The sequence below is a fragment of the Dermacentor variabilis genome, chromosome 4, assembly GCF_050947875.1.
Source record: "Dermacentor variabilis isolate Ectoservices chromosome 4, ASM5094787v1, whole genome shotgun sequence".
In the NCBI taxonomy this organism is placed as follows: Eukaryota; Metazoa; Arthropoda; class Arachnida; order Ixodida; family Ixodidae; genus Dermacentor; species Dermacentor variabilis.
In genome coordinates, this window is record NC_134571.1 from 53,654,929 (window position 1) to 53,680,908 (window position 25,980).

General features: G+C 48.3%; 1 protein-coding gene across 2 annotated transcripts in view; it reads right to left on the reverse strand.

Moving 5' to 3' along the window:
* The window catches only part of LOC142579168 (uncharacterized), an 87,117-nt gene that overhangs the window by 40,775 nt on the left and 20,362 nt on the right, over positions 1–25,980 (reverse strand). Inside the window, exon 1 of one of the 2 annotated variants that reach the window (XM_075689114.1) lies at positions 2,465–3,047. The exons of the other annotated variant lie outside the window; for it this stretch is intronic. Within the exon in view, the coding sequence (XP_075545229.1) occupies positions 2,465–2,650 (186 nt within the window). The 5' untranslated portion in view covers positions 2,651–3,047. Of the gene's footprint in view, positions 1–2,464; positions 3,048–25,980 lie in introns of those variants that run through there. 2 annotated transcript variants of the gene reach the window in all.

Sequence of the window (25,980 nt, forward strand, 5' to 3'; positions counted from 1 at the left end):
ACGTCTCCCAGTCTGTCTCCACAACTCTACACAAGCCGAACCATCTTTCTTATTTCAACGCGATTACGGCTCCTGGCGGGCGTTTCCCTTACACGTAATCAATGCGCAAAAACGAAACTTAGCGCTCGAGCTGCTTGGTCACGCTTGTGTCGAGTTTTTCTTTTTTTCTTAGCTAAAACATTATAAGTCATTTGTTCTTTTCCATTTTATTCGAGTGTGCCTGTCGCTACTGAAAAAGTGATACTCGTTCCGTTTGTGACCGTTTTTGTTAGCACCTAGATTACAAATTATTCGTGATGGCTAATGTTCTGCTCTGCCGACGTCATAGTGCCAGCTATACTGCCAAGGCCACCCGCTAAGGCAACCTTGCATGGTGCTACATAAGCCCCTGGTTGGCTCCGATTTGTAAGATGATTTATTTGTCCTAAATCAAAAGAAAGTGCTTTTGGCTAGACTATGACATTTAGATCTGATACGTATGCAGTCCTATACCCAAGCAACCAGACCACCTCACACACAAATCTTATTGCCATAGCAAATGTATAATATACAATTAAATTATTGTAGCGTTCTACTCCGGAGCTGCTGCGTATGGCGTGGCCATGCGGGCTGTGATGGGGATCGAGTGCGCCAAGTGCTGATAGCTTCGTAAGCTCTGTGTTCTCGCCGCTTAGTTCGCATTGAAGCGAGAGGCAGCCCGAAGCCCAATTCGCTCACTGCTGCTGCCGCGCTTCCTCACTCTGCAACATTTTGACAGCGATTGTGTGTGTGGTCATCGAGGGAGATGCGTTCATGTTTGCTTGTGTGCGCGTGACACCACGCTTGTTAAATTATTTAGTGAACGAATGTTTACAAGTTTACACGGCCAATAAAACTAATATGCCGATGTTGTATAGCTTCCTACCAATTTGCTACCGTAATCGATGCTTCAGCTTTCGGGCGAAACTGCAACTTTCTCATGCCGCCATCAATCGCGTGTAAAGTTAAGCACGGAGTTCAATATTCTCTCGCCACCAAATCTCGGCGTGAGCTCCGTGCTACGGCTGAGTCCGTGTGGACAAAGAGAAGTCAGGTGGATAAAATAACATAGCACAATAACATAGGGCAACAATTTATCACCCAACAAGAGTGAAAGGCCCCATATTCATATCTACGATATAAGTTGCGTTTAAAACAGGTGCGTCCCGTATTTTTGAACCGCCGCGGTATCCCAAAGGTGCGGTATGACGAAGAGCAGTTTTTGGGCGTTGGTTTAAGATACCTGCACAATATAATGTACATACTTGAGCTGCGGAACTCGTATGGCGTGCGGTTCTAATTCACATCATTCGCTAGCGTAATTTCTCTCGCGCGAAACTGTCATCATCATAATCATCCTGGCTACACTACTGCAGGGCAAAGGCCTCTCCCATACTTCTCGAACTACCCCGGTCATGTGCTAATTGTAGCCATGTTGTCCCTGCAAACTTAATCTCATTCGCCCACGTAACTTTCTGCCGCCCCCTGCTACGCTTCCTTTCTCCTGGAAGCGTAGCACTGATATACTGACCCATTACTGCATACTGCAGTGACCGCACTATGTCGGCCGTATGTCGCCACGCAGCGTCACTGCAACCTAGCATTCCGGACGGCCCGTTCGAACATTAGAAAATGGTCTTGTTGTGTTCTTGGGCCCAGGCCACATGCCCAATTCTGTATGCCAACGTACATACATTGTCACCAAACGTGGTCCGCTTATTCCCGACACACGGCTGCCTGAGAAAACCACCACCCGACTCATTTGCACTTCCTCGCGAAACCTCGCCCCATCATGCAAATTCCGCTTGCGTACGTTGTCTAGTATGATTAGTAACGAGCGTAATCGTAAAGAGCCCACAACTGCTCGATGTCGTCCTCCGTGCAGTCGTTGCCAAGTGAACTAAACATGATTTTGTAGTTTAATTTTATTGTTCAGTGCGCACAAATAGGAACGTATAGGCTACATTAGGGCCAGCTGTCCCTAAGCGCAGTTAGAAAATCTTAATTACAAATTTGCCCTTAAGTACGCACATACGCGCCACAAACACACAAACGTATTAATCTACAAAAAAGTTGTACATGCAAACAATACGAAGAAATGAATGAAGAAAGAAAATGCACAAAAGCACGAGCATATTTTCTCTGTTCCAAGAAGCTCTTCACTTTTTAAGAGGCGTTCTCAGCGCCGGGATATATATATATATTTTTTACACGTCTTCCGAATTATACACTTTCGAAAATTACAGTGTTTTGCATGATTACGATCGGGTTCGCTTGCCGGCTGCGCTGTGGAAAAGCAGTAGCCGCGACGCAACTCGTTACCGATCGCGATTCCGCCATACCACGACCCCTCTCCCAATGCTCCGCCGACCGCATCGCCAATTTTCGCGACGATAATTAACGGTTTCGCCGCGACTAATTATCGCGCGATCCGCCGTCGACGTACCTGAACTTTCCAGCGATTCTCCGCTGCAGGCGGAGTAGGCACTAGGTCTTGGTTGAACATACAGACGGTCTTGACGGGCGAGCTGCAGTCGGGCACAATCTGGTCCTCCTCGAAGACAGCGTCATCGCACAGAATTTCCTCCGCACAGGGTCGGCAATCCGTTAACACCGCTGTCGCCGTCTCCATTGGCGGCCGGCATGCGAACGTCGTCGTGGCCGAAGGCGGGCCCTCCTCGTCGTCCTCTAGTCCCCGAGTCCTTTTTTTTTTTCTTACGCGCAGTTGTAGCGGTACTCCGTTCGGTCGCTCCGCCGTGATTTCACAGTTGTCAGCCGATTGACTCTCCGTCTCTCTTTCTTTACGAGTTCCGCGCCGAGTTCGAACCACGGTGCTCTTTCCTGCCCGGTGCGACCTCGAGATAGGAAATCATGGCACACACACACATGCGCACGCACACGCACGCGAACCGCTGCGCCGAAGATGTTTGCCGCGCGTCCCGCGACGCGTGAATGGCCCTTTCTTGTTTGCTTCGCGAGAGTCCCGAGACTTCTCCGGTCTCTCCCTCGCCTCCTCGCAGCGCGGGCGCTCTTTCCGCCTGCCTTCCTCTTTCTTTACAGCCGCTTCCTCCTCCTCTCTCCCGCCGCGAGCCCGTCGGATGACTGAGAACGTACCGCCTCCTCTTCCTCGCGCTTTCTCTCTCTCGCTTTTTCTCTCTCATTTACTAGTGTCGCAGGTTGCATCCGATTGGTGGAGGAGGTTGCGCCAGTGTCTCTCTCTCTCTCTCTCTCTTCTCTCTGCACAAGCTCTTCGTACGTTCTCCCGTGTGAGCGTCTCCCGAGTCACAGCAACCGGGTAGCAGCCGCGCGGTGGCAGCAGTGCGCGGCAAAGTGTATGCTACTGTATGCAGTGTCTCTCAGATAAGCGTTAGCCAAGCTGTTCAAAAAATGACTTGTGGGAGAAATCTTGTGGGAGATGCGAACAAATTAAAAAAAGAAGATTTAAAAAGCACAGTGCCAGATAAGCTTTCAAGACCTACGGTATTCGATCGTCAGACCTCTGACGACCCAGCAGCGTAGTTCTTATAATCGTATCTTGCACCGCGACTTTTTTAAACCTTTTCTTTTTAACAACAAATTTCCTTTAACAGCTTGGCAAACGTTAGATGGGACACGCTGTGTTGCGCCACCAGCACGAGCCGCCGGCAAAATCGATGCAGCAGTCGCCACGCGATTCGCGCGTCGCTTCCGTCGGATGTTCGCCCGTTGAGGTATCTTGACAAAGCGCGCGCGTGCGCACATGCGAGTGAAGGTGCCTCTCTCGCCTTCGAAGCGACGCTGCGATTTTTATTTTATTTCGTGGTTTGTGAAGAAAGTGGCGCCATATTTCGCCATTATCTATGTAGACCATGAAAGCGGGTCCTTCCGCAGACTGTTGTGCAGTACACGGTGCTTTTAAAGCTAGGTATGAATTGTTCGTGTGTTACTGTACGCTGACGAAGGCATGGTTCACCAGCCGAAAACGTTAAGTAAACACGTCTTACTTCCAAAACGTTCGTCGTCGTCTCTTTTCTACATATGTTACGTCGGGTCCAACGTGTTGAACTTTAAGGAAACCATATATATATATATATATATATATATATATATATATATATATATATATATATATATATATATAAGCAAGAGAGGGAGGGAGATCAATTATAAGCCATCTTCATTTACTACGCGGTTCTCTTATCCCTAGCACACACTCAACAAGCATTGCCATAAACCTGACTAGTCGTCATTATCGCCTGCCCCGGCAAGAATGAAAGAAATGAACTGCAAGAAAATCAGTTTTCAGGCTCGCGCATCAGCCCGTTATCGTGTGGGAGATGCGTCTGAAGAGAGCAGAACGCTGCGCGCGCTGTAAGCGTAGATGATAGCACGGATAGGAGCTACCGAGCGAAATGTTATGGTTCGTCTTGTTGTCTTGCACTGATTTCTCGAAGCAAACATGTTTCTGCGCGAAAATTATCTGTATACGTCTGAAGAACAAGTATTGAGTCATATACGTCGTTGGTGAGCCGAGCAGGAATGCAATCAGGTCTTAGTGCTGATTGCGCAATCGAAGTCGCTGCGCGAATGGAAGCTTCACTGGGATCGCGACCTGATACATCAGGTGCCCGCGATAAAACTAGTATCGCGAGTCTGAAGGTGTGCTTCTTATGACACCCGAAACGGCAATATCCTCTTTTACGCGACTATTAAAGGGGATATGACACACACGAGGCATATCACAAGGACAAATGAAAAACGAAAATAAAAACTACCTACTTATTTGTACCCCCTTTCAAGCCAAATCGAACCCTTCCAAACAGACCGCAGTAGTCGCGCTGGTTGATAACGTGAAATTTTCTTCTGCAATAAACTTTGCCTTCAGCTACCAATAAATTGCGACATTAATGAATGAACTTTTTATGCGACATGTTTAACTTTAGTTAAGAAAGTGGTAAAAGTAAGGGAGATTTAAATTTTGCGCACACAAAGTTTGCGGATGCAAATGGCTGGTTCTACAAAAGAATGCAAGAAGGTGTCCGAAAGAAAGCAAAATGGTTACGCAAGCAGGCAGTGGCCCTTTGGGTGCGCAAAGAAAGGGTAGGGTCCTTCTGGGTACCTTTGGGTCCCTCTGGATACCCAAAGCAATTTGCGTACCGACGTCATGGCTGAATGCACTTCACGTTCTTGACGTGAGATGGCGCCACCAGGCTCGTGCCCCCTCTGCTTTTGTATCTGTTTTCAGTTTTGCAAGTGACACAAAATTGCAAGAAAATAATTATGTGTTCCGTTAAAGAAAATGGCAATGGACCTCCCTGGCAGTGCATGCATAATTTTTGCACAAATTCCAATGAAGCGTATTGAAAGCAGTTTACTTAATCGCGTTTCGTTAATGGCAAATGTCGTTGGGTAACAAATCATTGAACCTATGCACAGCGCCTTTGCATCCGCGTTGTTCTGTCGTGCCCGCGACGTCTGACACCTGAACAACGCCCAGAATTAGGGCGCAACCAAGAAAGGAAAGCAAATTGTGAGAATAGAGTGAGATTTCACCAGCCAGTGTCGAGGCGTTTTCGAAGTGGGCACACAAGTTGCCGTAGCCTCCCCCACCCTCCCAAGTAAGCACGCCGATATCTGGCTGGTACAGATCTGGGCGCCACTCTCCGCTCTCGAAACGCGTGGGTTAATAGAGAGAGAAGAACTCTATTGCCCGAAGCGGCTCGGTTATTGGCCAAAAATTATAGTTGCCCTATGCACATGCAGACGCGAGCAGACCGCATTGAGCGAGTGTTCTGGCTTTTAAACATGTGACTTGTGTGTCACGACTTGTGGGCTACTCGTGGGAACTCGTCCTTTAGTGCTTTTTGTATTGTACGGTTTTATTCTTCTCAGGGGCGTAAGGCCTTACCGGAAAGCTAACTTAGCTTTTTACAAAACGGCCATTAACCGCAATTCAAGCTTGATTTGTGCATGCTCATGCATAGCCCAGCGTTTGCGCATATCAGAAATCAAGACTTTGGTTTCGATCGCCATCTTCAGAGAGGGTTACTTCAACTCTGCTACGTTTTTTACAGAACGCAGGAGTGAGCGACTGCCCCTGAATGCGCAGTTCAGATCATTTCATTTTCATTTCATTTTTTTTCTTTCTTCCAAGTTCCTTCTCTGCCATGCGAACGTTCATGTCCTGAAAGTTTGGACATTCACCCTTCGGCCATGTGTCGAACTTCACCGTAATGCACCAAAGTAATTGAATAGGCAGTCTTTTTAAAATGTCGCCCGAATTTCAACGACTTTCAGTCGCATGTATTTACGCCACTTGATATTAACTCCCTTGCTGTACTATAACCACATTTTCATCCTGACCAAAACGCTGCCCATCGAGTTACGCTGGCCGAAGAGGCAATGTCCAAAATAGTATGTATGAAGAGAGCAGGAGCAACCTGGTTCAACTCCCTGCAAATATTTCTTTCTTGCTTTCTTTCTTTCTTATTTTCTTTCTTTCTTTCTTTCTTTCTTTCTTTCTTTCTTTCTTTCTTTCTTTCTTTCTTTCTACTCAGAACGGAGATAACATACTCGCGCTATAGCTATCCTTATGAAGTTCGTGTCTTCAGAAGCGCATTGTGGAAGAGAAACTTACCATGTAAAAATTGAGCGCTATACAGAAAGCTTACTGCCACTACAGCCATGGCATTTGTTTCAGAAAGAATATGACCAGCGATATGCGTACGTTCTTACATGCAATCGACCTTGGGGCATGCTTAAAGGGAGCATTCATTAACCGGCAATACTTGCGCTGTGTTTATTTAGAGGCGGAGAACGGAGTTGCCCAAACCAACAGAGGAGCTTCGGAGCGGATGCAAGTGTTTAACTGAAGGTATACACCTGCACCTTACGCAGCCAGACAATAGCACAGGCCACACCCGCAATGGGGTGCGTACTTTGGGCAACGGCGGCACAACCAGGGAGGAAAAGCGTCAGAGGGTTGATGCGCATCCGCTCGATTCGCGTCCGTTTGATGCGACAGATACGCGTGCTTCCTCTGTGAAAGTGAATGGAAATGCGTTACGAGAGGAAGAACGCGAGGCGCACCGCGTGGTTGGCAGAGGAAATGCAATGTGCCCGTTCTGTTTCCTCCGGTTTTTTTTCCCCTCTCGTAGGCTTTTAATTTGTGCATTCTTTATTTTTTGGTTTCGATCATCCCAATAGGCGTCGCCCCTTTTTAAGACTACCAGAGCGAAATAATTACTAACTCGCGCAATTATTGCTTCTTACTTGTGGCAGTGATCCTAACATGAAAGAAATATGTTTATGCAATAAATTGCTATAGGAAATCATCCTCAGAAGTAGCACGGACATGCTATGATCTGAATGCTGGGCCCTCGTGAGGTCGATTGCAGTGGAGGCACGCGCTGACTCATTATATATATATATATATATATATATATATATATATATATATATATATATATATATATATATATATATATATATATATATATATATATATATATATATATACACTTTTCGTATGTATGCGCCTTTTTTCAGAACTATATGAATTCGTGTGTGGGAGAGGTCAGCATCACGCATGGGTGACGCCCCTACTGCCCCTCTCTTAGGCGAACAGTACATAAAGCAAAAATAAAGGCCGGCTTAAACTCACGATTAGATACAATAATATCATCGAATACGAACAAACTTCAGAACGCTCTAATACATAGTTCACATAAAGTTCCAATGAAGTTCCCACGTAAACTTTGTGAGTACTGCGCTAGGTATACTTTTGGAAGGACTGCTTAACACTTACTACCACTTCGACACGCCAAATTACTCAGTAATTCTCGTGTGTAGGAATCTAGGAGATGATTAGACAGCAACTGAAGATGTCATGTGATAATCAGGCATACAATGTTTCCCTTATTGAGAAAATCACTTATGTAGCAGTTGAATAGGTTTTTTTGTTTTATCTGAAAGAGACAAACTATGACCTCCGCTGCTGACAAACCATGGCAGTGCTGTGACCCATTACTCGCGGTCGTTTCTGAACAAGACGATCTGAATAAGTCACAACCGTTCGTTCAAGGTCCAGACACCTGCTTTTACGTAAAGCACAAGGAACACACGCGAAGGTGACATTCATGGTTGTGAGGCCGTTACGAGTGAGTGGGTGAGTTAATGAGTGAGTTAATGAAGGGGTTAATGAGTTAATGAGGGAGTTAATTAGTGAATTAATGAGTGAGTTAATGAGCGAGTGAAGGAGTGAGTGAAAGAGGTCTTCGCGTTATAGCGACCCGCAATAAGCGTATTATGAGTGGAGATTTATTTAAAACCCTGAACATTCTGAACATTTATGATTTGACAACATGCATCGCCTCCGTCATGCACCAGATAGTTAATAAAAAACAAGCCTTGACCACAGTCTCGCTTCGCCCCTCGCTTCGCATTGTTGGGAACACATCTCGCAATTGCTTTCTTATTGCCGAAGGCAACTACTAATTACTGTCGTCCTAGACTGCAGTTTACAGGCACCTCAGTTTGGAATAGGCTTGACAGTAACCTAACCACTCTAAGAACATAGTATGCATTTCTAAAAAAAAATAAAGCACTAACTCATTGACAATGCGTAGCACTGCGCATGCTTGCACACATGCTCACCTTTTCTTTTCCTTTGCAGATGTTTTTGATGATGTAAAAAAGAAAATTGTTAGAAAAGTTTATAACTTATGTGCGAAATGAAATCAGCGACGAAGAACTTCTGTCTTCAACAATGAAGGTCATCGATTGTCACCTCTTCGGTCGCTCGACGAACGTCAAGTTTCTTTTGGAGGGCGACACGCTATACCTGATCATGTCAAGGTGGGCTACGTGAGACACCCGGTGCGTCCTTATGTGCCCAGCCATTGCAATGTCACAAGTGCCTAAAGCTAGGCCACGTCAGCGCTGTCTGCACAGGCCAGACGGCACGCCTCCACTGTGCCGGCAGCCATGACGTATCTTCATGCACAGTGAAAGAAATGAAGGGCTCAAATTTCGATGGACCCCACGAAGCCAATTCCAAGGATTGTCCTAAACAGAAAAAGGAGATAAAAATACTGAAACAAATGAGCAGGACAAGTATGTCCCACAAGGAGGCGGCAGCGTTAGTGCAACACCGGAGGAGACGATCGCGTCGTCGGCGTAGACAAGTTGTAGGTCCAAACCAGAGCTCCCTGGCTCCGACTCCGCAGGTTGTTGAATCGGCATCAATAGATTTCTCCAAACCATTACTTCAAGCCAGCCGCGCAAACCTGGAATCGAGTGCATGGCCACGCTTGCCGCCACGCACACGGGCCTGTCAGCGCGAGCAAGGACTGTGCACTCAGACATCACCATCGGACTCTGTCATCAAAGCTATGCTGCGACTAATAATCGAGGCCCTGCAGCTGCTACTGTCTGGTTTAAATACGCCGGTCGCGCTAACAGCGACAAAAATTGTGAAAGTTATAGACACTCTCCTAGCTACACTGCAGTAACTTCCCCTTCTGACCGCGAGGGCGACTGTGCGGTGCTGTGAGGCTGCACATCCGCGTTGCAGAGAAACAGTATGTCGTACTATCCTCATCGTATTCACCACACCACCCCCCTCCTTCGTCTTCACATCCTATCTTTTTTATTCCCCCAAACCCCATCCCTAGCGTGGAGTAGCAAGCTAGAGGCACTTCACTCAGGCCGACCTCTCCACCTCTCTGCCATTAAATATTTTCTCTCTCTCTCTCTCTCTCTGATGCTCCTGCTCCTGTAGGCGCCCTTGCAGCGGTTGTAGCTGTGCCGTTCGGGACACGTCCTCTTCCTCACTTTCCTGAGTAGGGTAGCAAATCGGATTTTTGTTCTGGTTAGTCCCCCTGTTTTTTTTCTTTTGATTCTTTCGTCTCTTCTCTCACAAGGAACAGCGCTGGGCGCCACGTTCGACAAACTTGACGGCCGTCTCCTCACGGAAAGTAGAATCCGTAGACCTACGGTCTTAACCAATGTCAGCCCGAGTTGGTTCGAAAGCAACGGTGTGTGAGTGCTTTCATTACAAGCATTGGGGCTGCATGAAGACCGCAATCGTTACCCGTTGCCTTCATAGTGTTTGTGCGGACGGATTCTTTTCGTATCTTCTTTTTCTTCCTCATCTTTTCTAACCTGTCTACTTCCTCTAGTGTAAGGTAGCCAGTCGCAGGCTTACTCCGGTTAACCTCTCCCCCCTTTTTGTTCTCTCTCTCTATGTTTTCGCATTTTTACGCTGCACCTTGCCGGACACAGTACCAGCAACATTGATGCGACAGCGCTAAGGGCCCCGTTCCGCAGAAAATCCTGTGTCGGCGTCAGCGCCGGAGTTTGCGTCCTGCGAGCGCAAGTAGCCATATATATTTGGGTATATGCATGTGCCACTCCTTGCTGTATAACATGCAGTACATCCGGGTTATTAATGCAAAAGCATTATATGCCCCATTACGCGAAAACCCGCCGTCGTCGGCGGCTGCGTGAGTGAAAGATGTTACCAAGGATAGCCGACGGCACTAGGAGTAAAAACGCGTCAAAAATGCTACGATTGACGTCAAATTTGTCAGGTAGGTTTCTGTAAAGAACGTAAATTAATGCCGTCAGGGAGAAGGTTACGTAAATTTTGGTCGGGGTGGGAATCGAACCCGGGCCTCCGGGGCACGAGATGAGCACGCTTCCCCGACGCCGCGGTAGCTCCATAGTTACGGTCGACTAAAGTTGTGCCTAGCGCTTGCGTCATTACACACGTCATGTCACTGCCTCCGTCATTGCCTCCCACGTGTCACTGGCTCTTCGGATTTCATCGGTGATCTGTCTACTGCGATGCACTCCGAAGCGTCTACCTCAGCGGCAGCTATGAAATGTGGTCACCTACGGAAGCGCGCCTCAGAAGACGAAGCAAGGAAACACAAAAGAAGACATAGTCACGACAGAAACTACCATTAGGCATAAAACGTAATTCATCGTTCTCCAGCAAAATGGTTCGAGTGTTTCCAACCTGTGGCCAACGTATACGCGAACAAACACACTGATTCAGCAGAAAGAACTTTAATGCATGTCGAAAACATCAATCGAAAACATCTCACCTAAGCGATTATAATGCTTTCGCATTCCTGCACGTAAGCAGTTTCAAGTGTATCTGCTGAATTTTTGGATCACCCCTATTAATGCCCGTATGCCCCTTTATAGGGTACTCGAACAAAAAAGAAATTACCAAGAACAATTGATACGGCTATTTTGATAAGTATAATTGTGGCAATTTTCTTACCCAACCTGGGTAATGTTATGATAGAGGCCTGTTGAGCTGCTCAGCTGGAATTGAAACTGTCACTGTTAACAAGGGTCCCATAAATCATTCATCATCTTCTTGTACCACGAAATATAAACCTCTGGCGAAGCTAGCCTGTAGCTAGGTCAGCATCGACCACCACAATTTTCACTACGCTCACAGTGGTTTACACTAGACCCAGTATGATTTTCGAGCATTTCAGAGCTTTTTCGAGCACGAACAAATGTTCGTACTCAAAAAGCTCGCAATCAGTATCCAGCACGTTTATCATGGAGGCTTACTAAAAGGGTTCTACTCAAATTGAGGACGACACAACGAGCTATGGAAAGAAGAATGATAGGTGTAACGTTAAGGGATAAGAAAAGAGCAGATTGGGTGAGGGAACAAACGCGAGTTAATGACATCTTAGTTGAAATCAAGAAAAAGAAATGGGCATGGGCAGGACATGTAATGAGGAGGGAAGATAACCGATGGTCATTAAGGGTTACGGACTGGATCCCAAGGGAAGGGAAGTGTAGCAGGGGGCGGCAGAAAGTTAGGTGGGCGGATGAGATTAAGAAGTTTGCAGGGACGGCATGGCCACAATTAGTACATGACCGGGGTTGTTGGAGAAGTATGGGAGAGGCCTTTGCCCTGCAGTGGGCGTAACCAGGCTGATGATGATGATGATGATGATGATGATGATGATGATGATGATGATGATGACGTTTATCATTTAGATGTTTTTGCCAATTCGTGCAGAAATAAATCTACTGCGCCCACTACAAGTGCTATGGTCAAGAAGTCACGTACGTACATCAGCGGGCTGCCGCTATCGACCAAGCGCACTAAGAGGGAGACGGCGCCAAAGCCCACATAAATCTGGATTCACAAAATAAGGTGAGAATCCGCGGTCTGCAGCGTACTGAGATTCCACGTGATCCCTTATCTGCAGAATACTCCTGATGCTTCATGTCCTCGTTGAAGAAGAAAATACTTCCACGGGTACCACGCATCAGATATTTTTGCTACAGAGACATTTTCGGTTGAAATGTTCAAGTGTGACCCTTATACACCGAGAGCTGCTGTAATAATTGTTCAAAATACGCAATGAAATCAAGGGAAAACATGAGAGCGTGTGCTGGTCGTTTTGTACACTTAAAAACATGTCGATATGTGCACCAAAACTGTGAGCTAGTGATTGTCGGTGCCATTCGCGGATTTCAGTAGCAGCCCCTGCTGCAAACTGCACTTCAGTAGCCCTTACATAAGGTATCCCAAAGAACCTCATTCAGGTCTGAGCAGTGTAGTATAGCCTTGGCTGTACAGTTTCACAGCACTTCCTTGGGTGGCTTGTGCACTTAGCACTTTATACTTTATATACATCCCGCCCGCAAGGTGCTGGTGCGGGAAGAAAAGGAGCAAATGAGAAATCTTTGAACTTGAACTTTTTTAACGGAATTGAAAAAGAGAGACAGCACAGTGGTTGCTGGAAATTAAAACGTGTAGTGTAAACCATTGTGAGCGTAGGGAAAATTATGGTGTCATTATGGGGAAGCCATGGCCACTGTGGTGGCCATGCTGGTAAACACGCTGGCGATAGTCGTATATAAGGGTATGCAGCGTGTGGTATGATGGAAGGAAAGGAGGCAGCGTGGGAAGGATGAGCAATAATGCTTTGAATTACGGAATGCGTAATGCGACAAATTTGGATGAACGGGGGCTTGTCATCTTTGGCAGCCGCCTTTGGCAAGGATAGGTTCGCGTATATCGGCCAGCCTGCCTGAGGTATTTTTAACATCTGATCACGAAGCTTCATCCCACACTGTGTTTCTATCTGTCAGCCTCTATCTTAGCTTGGGATTTCCAAATAGCTTGTAGGACAGAAGTAGGAGTGGCTATTATGGTAAGAGTGATGATGATGGGCCACACTAGAATGATGAATACTGTAGCAGTAAGGGGCGTGAAACGGCGCGAGTTGGTTAATATTTATCGCCACACTGTCGCCAAAGTTCATCATACCTTGACTTATATTCTTGACAAAGTTATTCCTCGGAATTTTGAGAATGAGAGCCGACAAACAAATGTCGTGAAACAAAGCACCGACTGCGCGCGCCTTTTGTGTTAAATCTTCTCAGACTGAAATATGGATCGCCTTCGTGCATAGCGTTCGCCGCCAGCATTTACTGGTAAACATTGCGCTCACATAAGCTGCAGTTACCGAGAAGCGTGAGGAGGAGTCGGGAATTTTTGAATGCTATCGCGTTGCACTGTTAAAAGGCGAAGCTTAAGCGTCCTCCAAGTTTTTGAAAGTCGGTTGGCTTACGCTGATTCATACTATAGGGCGCGACAGGGTAGAGGGGAATAAAATGTTATTGTGTCAGAGCCATTAAAGAAAATCGAAACGAATAGAAAATGAAATGAAACCGTTACAGAATAAGGCACCTAGTCTTACCGAGCCGCTTAGTTATAGTGGGCGATTGTTGTGGCGAAATGTGATGAATTGGCGCAGATAAATGGGATGGTTACGGTCCGAGCGAAAGCATGTACGGATTTCGTTCAGTAAGTGCTGTCCCAGTATATAGTGCTAAACAACGCCAGAGGTTCCTCGTGCGTTGGCAGCAGGTGGCCATTACTTAGTCCGAAATGACTTCTGGACTTCTTTCGCGCTCTTTGTTTTGGGTAGTTGCCAGTAAACAAACACAAAGCAAGTATGAGGATAAGCGCGCACGGGGCAAACGCCGAAAGCGGCCACGGCCTCGCGCTCCATAAACACATGACTGACTGCGTGATCTTCGCGTGATACATTCGAGCGCCGCGCTCGACTTACCGCACGACAAGACCAACGCCCCGGGAAGTCTACAGCAGAGAGGGCGCGCGCGCGCACTCACGCACACGCACCGTGTGTTCGAAGTATATTCTTTCGAGTGCAAAGAGGTTACGGACTCGAGGAGATAAGCGCCGGAGATAAAAGGAAATCGACACGCGCACGCACCTAGCCGTCCGTGCTCAAAAAGGGGGAAAATGACCGCCCAGCCGTCGAGCCAGGGTCTTTTCTTCTCGGTCCCGAACGCCAACAGCAGCAACGGCGACAGCAGAAGCAGCAGCAGCGACCACAAGCGCAGCTTTATAAGCAGCTTCACACAAGACCGATCGCTAAGCCGCGAGCTGGGGCTTTCAATTTTCGTTCGAGACGCCCCGCTGCGAGAAGGAGAAGGTGGGGGGGGGGGTTGTAGCTCAAACAAAAAGACACCCCAAAAAGGACGGCAATTAGGGACAGCGCAAGAACCAGTTTGGCCGAGAAGCAGCAGAGGCAGGCAGCGGCAACAGGCGTAATGCCACCTCCTGCCTTCGGGAGTCCCGCAAAGTTTCCAGCGCTGCAGCCGACAAGAGTCAGCAGCAAGCAGCAGCAGCAGCAGCAGCAGCAGCAGCAGCGACTGTCCGATGGCAGCAGGCTAGCCAGACCCGGACGGCCGAACGAACGCAAGCCTCTCGCCGCCGGACTCGTTATGCTAATTGGGAAGGTCCTAAATGGATCCCATGTCGCCCTGACAAGGGAGATTACTCGCGCTCGGCTTGGTGCGTGCGTCTGTGCGTGCAGGTGTAAGAGAAGGAGAGAGAGAAGAGCTCTAGCTTCCTCGGACAGGAGGAGCCCCGTGTGCGTATGTACCTGCCGCGCATATATATACACGTGTGTGTATACATACGCACCGCTCTCGGCTCGGCTCTGGCTGCCCGCCGCAACGCGAACGATCGACCGACCGTCGGGCCTGGCGTAATAATGCGATGCGCATTTCTGAAATCCGCCGCCGACTGCGCGGTTCGCCATTGGTGCCGCCGATGCTTCGGCGGAGGTGGCTCACGGGGGCAACCGGCACGCAGCTCGCGTCGCTGCGTTCACCCAACCAACCAAACCGTCCACTCTACCGTCGCTCGCCACTACCGCTGCCTGCGTGGTGGCATCCCACGCTCCATGGCGAAACGGTGCCACGATCGATTTGACCAAACGCCGTGTGACAAGCGCCTGCGGGGGCCGGAATCCCGAGAGAGCCGCCGCTCTACGGGACGTCCCACTGCGGCGATTGTTTCGCGCACGAGTTGGCCTCCGTTGCCGCGCTCATCGCGGCAGTTGTTCCGTATAGTAGTGTTCTGTTTCTAAATTTGTTGTCGTTTGGGTGTATGTATGAGTTCTGAGAAAAGATCTCTGGAATCACACCATACCCTTTGCTTTCACTTTGTTCGCTTGCGACATGTCTGCTCTCGTGTCGTTTTAGTTTTGGATGGTGATCCGAAGTGCCGTTCGGGATGCTTACCAAGGTCATCTAGAATACTGGTTCTGCTGCCTGGAACAAAATTTCTGAGTCAGGTGAGCGGCTTAGTGGTCTAAGGTTTAAAATCCAGTTGTGTAAGGTAAAAACGATCAAGTAGCTATATGTATAAGGACAAAGTTTAGATGCCAAGAAACTTATACGCACCTCGGCGATGTACGCTAGTAGGGAACGAGATATACAAAAAACCTTATAGCACATGAGACGCTGCGAATGTCTTTAATACAAAATTCGCTCGTCTTACGTCGTGTCTTGCGGGACAGCACAGAAACGGGTTTTCCCATCAGAACTGTTCGCTAGTTTTATTCTTACCATGTACAGTAAAGCTTCTAAAGCGTGTTACGACAATTCGCACTAAGGGGTGCGCTTATTATTTTTTTTTTTTGTTATACGAAGAGTATATGACTTCAATATGTGGCGGTTCCGACGCATGCGAAACGATGACGTTGCCGAAACGATCGGCTACTAGTGCAATGTTCTCAGCGGTAAAGCACACACGCTCGTAAATTTATATCTCGATGCGCTTCCGAAATTAATATTTTTTTAGCCGCCACCCTGTTGCTTCTTAACATACGCATATACATATGCCGAGAAGCAACATATATGCTCGAGGAACCGATACGTTAGTGTCTGAGCACAGAGGACGCGCATTGTCGACGTCCTCGCGTTTATCTCTCGGTTGCACACACACACTTCTCGGTCAGGCGGCTCTAATTGAGACGGCGGATGAACAAAACAGCGCAGCGCGTCGGCCTGAGCTCGTGGCCCACCCACGACGGCGATGAGCGCCCCATGGCATGCGCGCATTCAACACGCAACGACGCCTTCGCGGCACGTCGTATATACACGGCTTCGACTTCTGGAACGGCCGGAGACGTTCATCTTGCGCGCAGCGTGAGGCCCAAAATGAAATACGTGCTGACCGCGTCATGCTCGCACTCTTCCCCGCACTGTTATAGTTTTGCTTCAGAGGGAAGCCGAGAAAGACCCTTCAGGGGGCTGAGAACACTTTGCGTTTGAGCTTTCGGTCTACACATCTCCTTACCCACTGCTTACACTTTCCATGTGCTAACAAGAATCTGTATATGTAAAGAAAAGAAATAATAAAAAATTTCTGAACGGAAGTCTGCCGTTTGTATTGCCGACAAAAATCGTATGCGTACTGATTAATTCGGGATGTTGCGTAACGTTATACTGTAGTGGCTTCTCCTCTCACTGAGGCATAGTGGGCAATGTCTGCGCTGAATGCACTGGCTGGTTAAGCATCCAGCAACTGTTTCTGAAGGAGCCACATTTTTCTCTATGATTGGCGAGTAAGATTGTGTTTGTTCTGTCGTGATACAATCCGGACCGGCTCGAAGCAGCAGTACGGCGCCCTTTCCGCACTTTCGACCCAATGTGCGAGTTCCGCAGGTCGGGGTCCTGAGTGACTAGAGTGATTGTGTGCGTTGTCCAAACGTTGCAAGCACGAAGTGCTTCTTATATAAAACATCACTGGTCACAGTCGCCACTGTTCTCTTCGTGCAACACGACTGCATTGCACATTGGATCGACTAATTCGCTTTCGCAGCCGCTTCAGATTCCACAGGTCCTCCGTATAATAACTACACGACGGATATGCTATGGATCATGCTTTGAGTTGTGCGAAAAACTTTGATCATCGACCGTCGCCTCCAGAACGTCTCACCCTTTATTATGAAGACACTTTCCAGTTGCCTGGACATTACTATAACGTCAAAGACACTGTATGGCCTTAGATGTACCAGGCTGCGTATATTGTGTGGTGTGTTCAGCATGTTATTTTATACGTCATGGCTTTCAACCTGAGTTGTGCGCTAGGTGAGACACCAGGCAAATCCCTCCAGCTCTATATCCCACTCCCACTCTATATCTTTCTCTCTCTCACTGCAGGCCCTACACCTCCTTACCCAGAGAATAATGATAATATAAACAAACAAACAAACAAACAAACAAACAAACAAACAAACAAACAGATATATTAAACCCCACACAAAAAGTAAGAGTGAATCCTCAGACTCCAGTTGCTTCGATTATCATCAAAATTGTGTTTCCTTTTCATGTCGTTTCTCATCCATCGTTGCTCTCACATATGCTGATTAAAGTATAGTCTCATGCTTCTTGCCTTTAGCCTACTGAACGTTACGCTACTATGCGAATGGCCAGGACTCCCAGGGGAAGCGCTTGTTTATTCGGTCGTCAATTTGCGGAAGCGACGAAACGCAGTCGCCTTGAGGGAGCGCAAGTGTATACGCACGTCGGAGTTCGCGAGTGCCCGTCGAACAGATGGAGTCCGCGCACAGCCGACGTTTATACGCGCGCTCTTTAGGAGCGCAATTGACCGTCGCTAAGCGTGAGTTACCGTCTCCCTAAACGTGCGCGCAGATGCCCCGTCACGGGACCAACACGCGCTCCGCTCGCAACGAATGGGTCTCGCCAAACCGCGAAAACACGCGAGCCTGTGTCTCCACAGGGGTGACTCCAGGAAGGAGTTCCCATATACCTGTCATCTCCTTCGGTGTATACCATCTCACGCGCGCAGAGGAACCGCTGCGGCAAACACTCGCGGGTCTTGCGGCTTTAAACATTATTTCCCGCACAAAGTGCCCTGTTTGAAGAGGGACGCCGTGCGTGCGGCGGCGACGAAGGTGGTTCCGCCGTCGTAAACCCAGATCCGTCCGGTCCATTGGCGCTGACAAATTGTTCGCCGTGCCGGCGGGGTGCTACGCATCCAGTCAACAGTACGCGCCAGAACCGTCTACCACCGGCGCTCAGGATTTTTGGTTCATCTCGCAGGGTGGAAGGCAGGCGCCGTGGGGAGGAACGCGCTTAACGCGCCGAAAGCAAACGAAAGCTTCCGTTTCGGGGGCATGGCTTGAAAGAAAACCGCATCGGCTCGCTTGAAGGCTGATCGTCGCCCGGCTCGGGCTTCATGCGGCAGTCATAAATTTCGAAACGCAATGCGCTGATCGGGACCTTGCTCCGTCTCGGCCTTCTGCGTGCTGCTGTGCTATAGTTGTGTTGTCGGGCCAATATTTGAGTTTCACTTTTCGCGCTCCTCGCACGCGCGTGCTTTTCCACTGGCGGCGAAGACGGTGGAGGAAACGGTGCCATCTTCTCTCCCGCCAGCCATTCTGAGAGCGACTGCGGGAGTGAGAAGGAAGGTGCTCTTCTTCTTTTTCTCGCTGCCCTAATCTCCCGACAAAGAAATCGTCTGCTTCTTGGGCGCAGACGTCGTCGAGAAGATGAGCCGGTCTACGTGGTCCTCCACGTCCCTAGATAGAGTTTAGTAGAAGGAACGAAAAGAAATGATGAGAACTGAACGGTCGCGGGCCTCTATACGAAGATGGCCCGCTGGATTTATCGCCGGAAGAGAGGACGCCGACGATGCAAGTCTCTCTTTCTCGACCTTTATCTCCCAAAAGAGGAGTTGGAAGCTGCCCACACGTTCTTCCCTGCATTTCGCTGTTTGTTTATTTTTATTTCCATCGTTCTCGGTTTGTGCTTTTGATCTCTCTACTCTCCTTTCGGCCTGTACGGCCCCACATTTCTCCCGGCCCCCTTTCTTTCTTTAGTCCCTTCTTTCTTCCCTCTTTTCAGAGCCGCGTCACCGTTTCCCAGGGACCCATATAGCCGCGCATTGTTTGGCCAGCTAGCCATTGTGTGCCCGCGTGCTGTCGGCCCGGTCTTCCCTAATAACCGTTCCACACGCAAGCCTCGCCCGAGGTTGCGCTTGCCGCCGAGGCGCGGGACGGACCCCCGGCTCTGGAAGGAAATCTAAATCTTGTTTCTCCCTTCCTCTTTCTCCTCTCCTTTTCCTCGCCGTCATACCTGCCGCTGTACGCGACACTCTTCGCTACGCATAGGAGAACCCCGAAGGGAGTCCGGCAGTGGCTTGCGGACCCTTCGCGACGGTCTCTGCAAGCGAAGCAGCAGGCCATGCGCTGCCAGTCTAAGGCTCTGGCGGCTGATGCTTTGTTGTTTACTGAGGAAGATGCGCACACACACACACTCTCTCTTTCTCTCTCCATGAGCTGCTCGCACTCCTTGCCGGGCAGGAGGAGTATAGTCGATTTGTTTTGGAGCCGACGCCCGTTGTTCCCGGCGTATAAACGTTTCAACGCTTCTTTCTTTCCCTCGGCCGCCACGGGTCCGCGTCCTTCCTTGCTCGCTCCTCGGACCGGAGTCTTTTTCAACGCTCTCTTTCTGGGCCTCACACACGGTCGGCCTACTGCCATCTATAGTGCCTCCTCGAGAACTGGCCCGTCTCTTGATTTATTATTTTTTGCTTGCGAAGAATTTCTGTAGCGCGTTCATTCTGGCGCGCGCGTGGAAGAATTCCTAGTGGGATTCACAGAGGCAACCGACGGTTGCTCCTAGCTTGTTGCCGGTTGGGTATAGAGAATGAGAGAAGAAAAAGAAATGGAAAGGTATAGCTTGCGCATACGTGCGCATCCTTGCGGAGCGTGGAAATGTAAGCGAAAGAAATTGGGGAAGAATGCGAGGATTCATTGTGTGCGGGCCTCGCCCATGTCTCTGACTTAAAGCTTTCTGTACTCAAGTTTTAGTAAAGGAGAGCGAGAGAAAGAAAAGGGAGTCAGCCCACGTTCTCACTGACATATAACGTCCGGAAGGGTGCAACGCGAACACATTTGAAATGAAACAGCAGCTTCGCACTTTTGATTCTTTTATTTCTGGTGTTTGACAAGACAGCGGAAGGTAAAATATGTGATCGCCCGCAGGAACATCAGTGAAACGAACCATACTGACAACAAAACCGGAAAAACAATGCGTTGCTTAGCTCGAACCTGCAGCACCAACTCTGGGCAGTCCAGCGAGTCGAGGAAGCCGCCGAGGGCCAACAACGCTTGACCGAAACCTAGTTGGGGTCCAGGCCCACCCAACCAAATCCTAGGGCACTCAATGAAGTTATTTGAATGAATGAACGAATGAAGAACTGGATAGCAACCTCACTATTGGCTACATCTATAGGCTTCCAAAAAACGTAACGCAGTTGGCTGAGACAATAATCATGCGTAATATTACGCGAAAGGGTAATGTTGTAAATTTTTCTCAATGAAGTTCAAACGGCTTTCACTTCTTACACTTTCGCGAAACCTATGGCAAAGAAAGAGTTCATTTCTATTAATTTCATCGCTTAGTTGCGTTCAATGTGGGGACAACTCTTAACAGTATACTTCGACGAGCAAACTGCTCGACGAAAGCAGTCATTGTATGCAACGCATCAGGCGAATGGCGTAGTAGCGTTCTTGAAGACGACGCCAAATGGAGAGAAAACTTCAAAAGCCCTTAAGAAGCAGTGCATTATTCCGAACGTCTTTCAATCCGCAGCTGGTTTTGCATCAATTCAGCGGGACACAATGTGAGCAGCCTGTTACGACGGCGTTCGATTTGCGTCGAGTGCGAATAGGTATTTCCAGAAGCACTCACGAAGTCTCCAGACTTCAGCGTCTCTTTGTGACCAGCATCGATAACATCGCAAGGCGCGTGCTTCGGGCGACAGCGGTACGTCTTTTGAAATGAACGGCTGCTGCGGCGACCGCTTCACTCGTGTTGCGTTACCGGACCCGATGACCAATGGTCCTGTCCACTCCCACCTTCTCAAATCTCAAGATCTTCTCAAAGGCAGAACAGATACCAGCGCTCGCATTAGGTATGGATAATCTGATTTTTCTGTCGCGCGGTATGTCATGCAGTCAACTAACATCCTTCTGACTCTGAGAGATGAAGGCGATGGATGGCCTCCATGTGAACGGACTCGTCTTAGAAGGTTGCATAAGGGCTCGAGCAGTATAAGATCACTGAAAGAAAGATTTTAAAAAAATGCGTGTCTTTGACGCTCGCTGTCCATTACGCAATATTGCGCAGTGCCTCTCGTCGCCGGAGGTGTGACTGAATAGACGCGCGATGACAGTGATTTTTGGGTTGCTGTCATACTGGCGGACAGGCGGAGAAAGAAAAGTAGAGGGGACTGTAGAGGTGGGAAACGGACACGCTCCCATTTCTGGTTGCTGCCCTCGTGACCGCTTTTTATATTTGTCGTATTTTGGTTTCTCCCAATTCACGCATGAACACAGTACTCAAGGAGTAATCTTGACCACTTCTCGATGCAATAATATTTACGTAAGTATTCATAATTTAGACCAACTGCATGTGCTCTGTAGCCTTTTAATGGTAGGCTGGCTCATGATTGTTCTGTCAACTTTATGCCTCATTCTGCTGTCATTGCGCTAACCACAGCAAGTCAATAACCACGAAAGCTAGGAAGGCTGGGTTGCTAAGTGGCAATGAAACCTCACTTGCGTGAAACCACTCCTGACCATATCCTCATCGCCTGGCTCTCGGGAGACCGCCGCTCATGATAAGGATAGGCATGACATTGAGACGGACGCCACAGTGATGGCCAAGGGCGGATTGCTCTTAGGTTAGAAAAATATTTTTTGTGTTAGTGGATAGGGGCATTGGTGCTTAATATCAATTCTTTAATAGTTAAATTTTCACGAGACGTCGTCAGTCGAGCACCGGAACGTCAGGAAGACCGTGACTCTTCTGTACATGTAGATAAACCTACGTGACTGTAAATCGATTGCGACAACCTGGGCCCATTACCCTAAAAATTTTCTTATGCTAGAGCTATTGTTAAGAAATAGCACATACCGAGCGAATTTCGATGTAGGTCATTTTATCAACAAAGGCAGACGGCCAATAAACGATCACTTTCGAAGAAAAACCTTTGTTTAAATTTGGATTAAGCGACGTGGGAACATGGGAACACGAGCGTTGTTTACACTGCAGACCGTTGCGATATAGACAAATTTCCGAGCCTAACTCCGGGTCTATCGAAAAAAATTTCTTTTCCTCGTCCTAAATAATGATTGCCGGCTAAGACTTTAATCATGGAGGTCGGGTAAGCCTTATTGGGTTTCCGCTGCCTTCCTTCCTTCCTTTTTTTTTCAGGAATACAGCAGACCGAATGTGAAAGCTGCTCACTGAATGGTGTACTATTCTTGCGGACATTACTCTTCCTTCCACGTTCATTGTGACATTCTGCGCGAGCAACCAGCCGGGTAATAAAACTGACCAAATCACAAAAGACCGCTAATGCTTCTTTTGTGACGTGGACACGAGACCGGCGAAGTTCGGGAAGTGTAAGTCGATTTAGAACGAAAAGAAATAGGGAAGAAAGCGACCGGAAAAAAACGAAAATTGATCAAAGCCCATTGTCGAAGCAGGCAAAGTCGGGAAACTTGACCGACCGGGCGAAGTCTATTGGCGATACAATTCTCCTAACACACCGCCCCTTGCTCGTTGAAAGGGCTGCCTATATGTATAGCGTTGCGTCTGACAACCACTCTGTGGCGTACAGGTCTGTCGCCGCGCCCGATTGTTTCCTCCCTCCAGGCGAAAAATGGGGAAATGGGGATAGCATTTCCCTCGGTCGGTAGATCGAAGGGCTAGGCGAGAATGGGCACAAAATAAAAGAAATTCGACCAGCGCCTGCGTGTCGATTGATTGAGAAAATGTAAAGAAAAAAGACGAACAAGAGGGGGAGAGAGAGAAAGAGACGAGAAAAAAAATAGGAGCAAGGAAGGAAGAGAATAATGCCTTAGGATATTCAGAATACGCGCTATATACACTTGTGTTTGCGTGTATGCTAGTCTAAACCTAGTAGTAGAAAGTTTTGTCTCTTCTGACGCTGGCTGCTCCTTTGGCGGCCAGCATTGTATACCGGGAACGCTTGCAGGGTGGCTAGTGTAGGCAGGCTTGCATGGTGGCACGGGTGGTGTCGAGAGGCGTGCGTTTTTTCACGCTTCATTTGGTTCGAACAGAGGCGGTGCAGTTTCACGCTTGGCGGGTCTTTGTGTCGATCGCGCGCGCGAGGCATTGGTGGCCCGCCTGCGTTCTTTTCTTGTCTTTCTTTTTCAAATATAAAATTAAACCCCGTTCATGCGCGCGCATGCCATGTTGCGGCTGGGTGGGAACAAAAGGTGTGACGCCAACAACGGCCTCCAGGGAGGGCGCCGTGCCTCCCTATTGGGATGCTCACTTTGACGCTTCGGGGCTTCCATCGAATCAAGCCCACTTCGATATCAGGTGACGAACAGTGCATGAACGGGAACAATGGGAAAGAAACTCCCCTTATTGTGGCTGCAGCCCTCACGTGGGCTCCTCGCTCTTTTGTGCGTAGTTCTCGTCGGAGAAGCGCTGTCACCTGCGAAATTCCTCGCGGAAAACAAGCTATATATATAACACTGAAGAAACTTGCTCTGGGATTTACCTGACAGCGTTTTATGTAACTGATCTGCGATTTGGTGGCCTGAGAGGTGTGTTTATGACCTGTGCTCAGGCAGTGAGATCTCCGGAAAAAGAAAACAGAGAATACCCATATACTTACTGTATGCAGGCTGCTCTAACGATTGCTTCGTATGCCCTTCGAACAGCGAATTCTGTGCTACAACTTTCGTGGTATATCTGTGACAGGCATCATGGCGACCATCATCAGTTTTACCATGAAATATTAAGTACGTTTCCGCGCCCTGTGTTTGATCCTCAAGCTGATGACTCGCGAGACGTCGTGCCGGCGTCGTGGTTGTTCGTCGTTGAACTTGTCCTCACAATCGCCGTCGTCGTGCGTTGTCATTCATCTTGTCATCGTTGTGGCCGGGGCAGCTACGTGCTGCTTTAGATGGCATTTACAGAAACACCAAAGAGAAAGCTAGGTCGAGCTTCGTTACAGTGACATTTCTACAACTACATAAAATAGGCCCGATGAATATCGATTTTAAGGACGAGTATCGACTTTAATGCGATTAGTACCGAAACAATGTACCCATGTATACATCGTATCGCCAAATTCTTCGTGTTCACCGACATCGTGTTCACCCGCCCGACGCTTCTCATTCAATGCACGCTCTGGTCCCATTCTGTTCACTTTCCTTCCTTCTCCACATTCGGATGCGTTTCATGCCGACTCCTTCGCTCATTACCTCTTGCTGCGTTTCTCTATCTGGGCGTCCACTGCAGTGGCACATGCCCATTCTGGAGGATTGGCCGAGAGTGTTCACACACCTATAGTGTCACATGCCTATAGGTGCACGTACCGAATGACCCAAGTTATCTATTCGGGAACATACCCAGTGGCACGTATAGCCAGCTTCACAAGTTGGCGTGAAAGTGGCTACAAACGGACAACATATCGAAAAGTGCGCCGCGTTACTTGTGAGTACGCGTCCGCTTTGCAGAGGCCCAAACGAGCGCGATAACCTGCAAAATGCTTCGCATAACGTCGATTCCCACAGTGCGTGGGATGTGCAACATTTTTTTAGGCTGTACAGGAACCGTTTCGTAAGCTTCAGTTGGACCGCGATTAACGGCGCAGCGTGGCTACCAGCGATCACGTGGCCAAGAACCGTGTGCCCAACCAAGCGTGGCGAATTACGCGCGTTCGCGAAAGGCTGCCACGCGTCGACAGCGCAAAATGAAAAAAAAAAATGCAGAGCTTCTGTTTTAAGAAATCGTCAACAAGGAGATGCGACTGCCAGGTGGTATAGGCGTCATCCTGTATTTGGCGATAAGGTGCCGACCGTGTGCGGGACTTCGAAAAGAGGATATCATATAACCGACGTCTTCTCCCTTGAGCGGCAGGCCTGCGTTGGGGTGATTTCTTTGTTTTCACCAGTTTTTTTCTGTTGTCTCGCATCCTCAGTACCGCACATACAATCAGTTTTCCTTTCGGAAGGTTCGCATCCTGTCTGCGTGCAACACGCGCTGTACCTAGCAAAAAAGTAAAAGAAAGAAAGCGACAGACACAGGAACTTTCGTGTAGGTGCTCAGACCACTGCGGACTTGTGAAATTTCAGGCTTTATCAGAAAGTATAAGTTCTGAGGAAACCTAGTGTCTGGAGATGCGCTGCAATGACAATGACTTTATAGAAAGGCAAGCACATGACAAATTTCGAATCCTGCACTGAATACACAGTCGACTCCGTTAATTAAACCTTGGTTAATCCGACCTTTTGCTTAATGCGAACGAACTTAACTTTTGCTTAATTCGTCCGGAAAAAATTCATACGCTGCCATAGGAAACTCGTTTAGTTCGAACTCAAAAGTGTGCCACTTCGGTTAATTCGACCATCACAGGTGCCCCGTCATTCACAGAAGCGGTGACCGAAAGCTTGAGAGCACAAGAATTTCTGCATACGATACTACTACTTCCTTAGGCATGAAGCTGTTTTCTTTCCTTATTTATTTTTATCCTTTAGTGGCCGGTGCTCGTTACGCCCATGAAGTCATTCGTACCCGCTTGTTTCATGTGTCACGCTG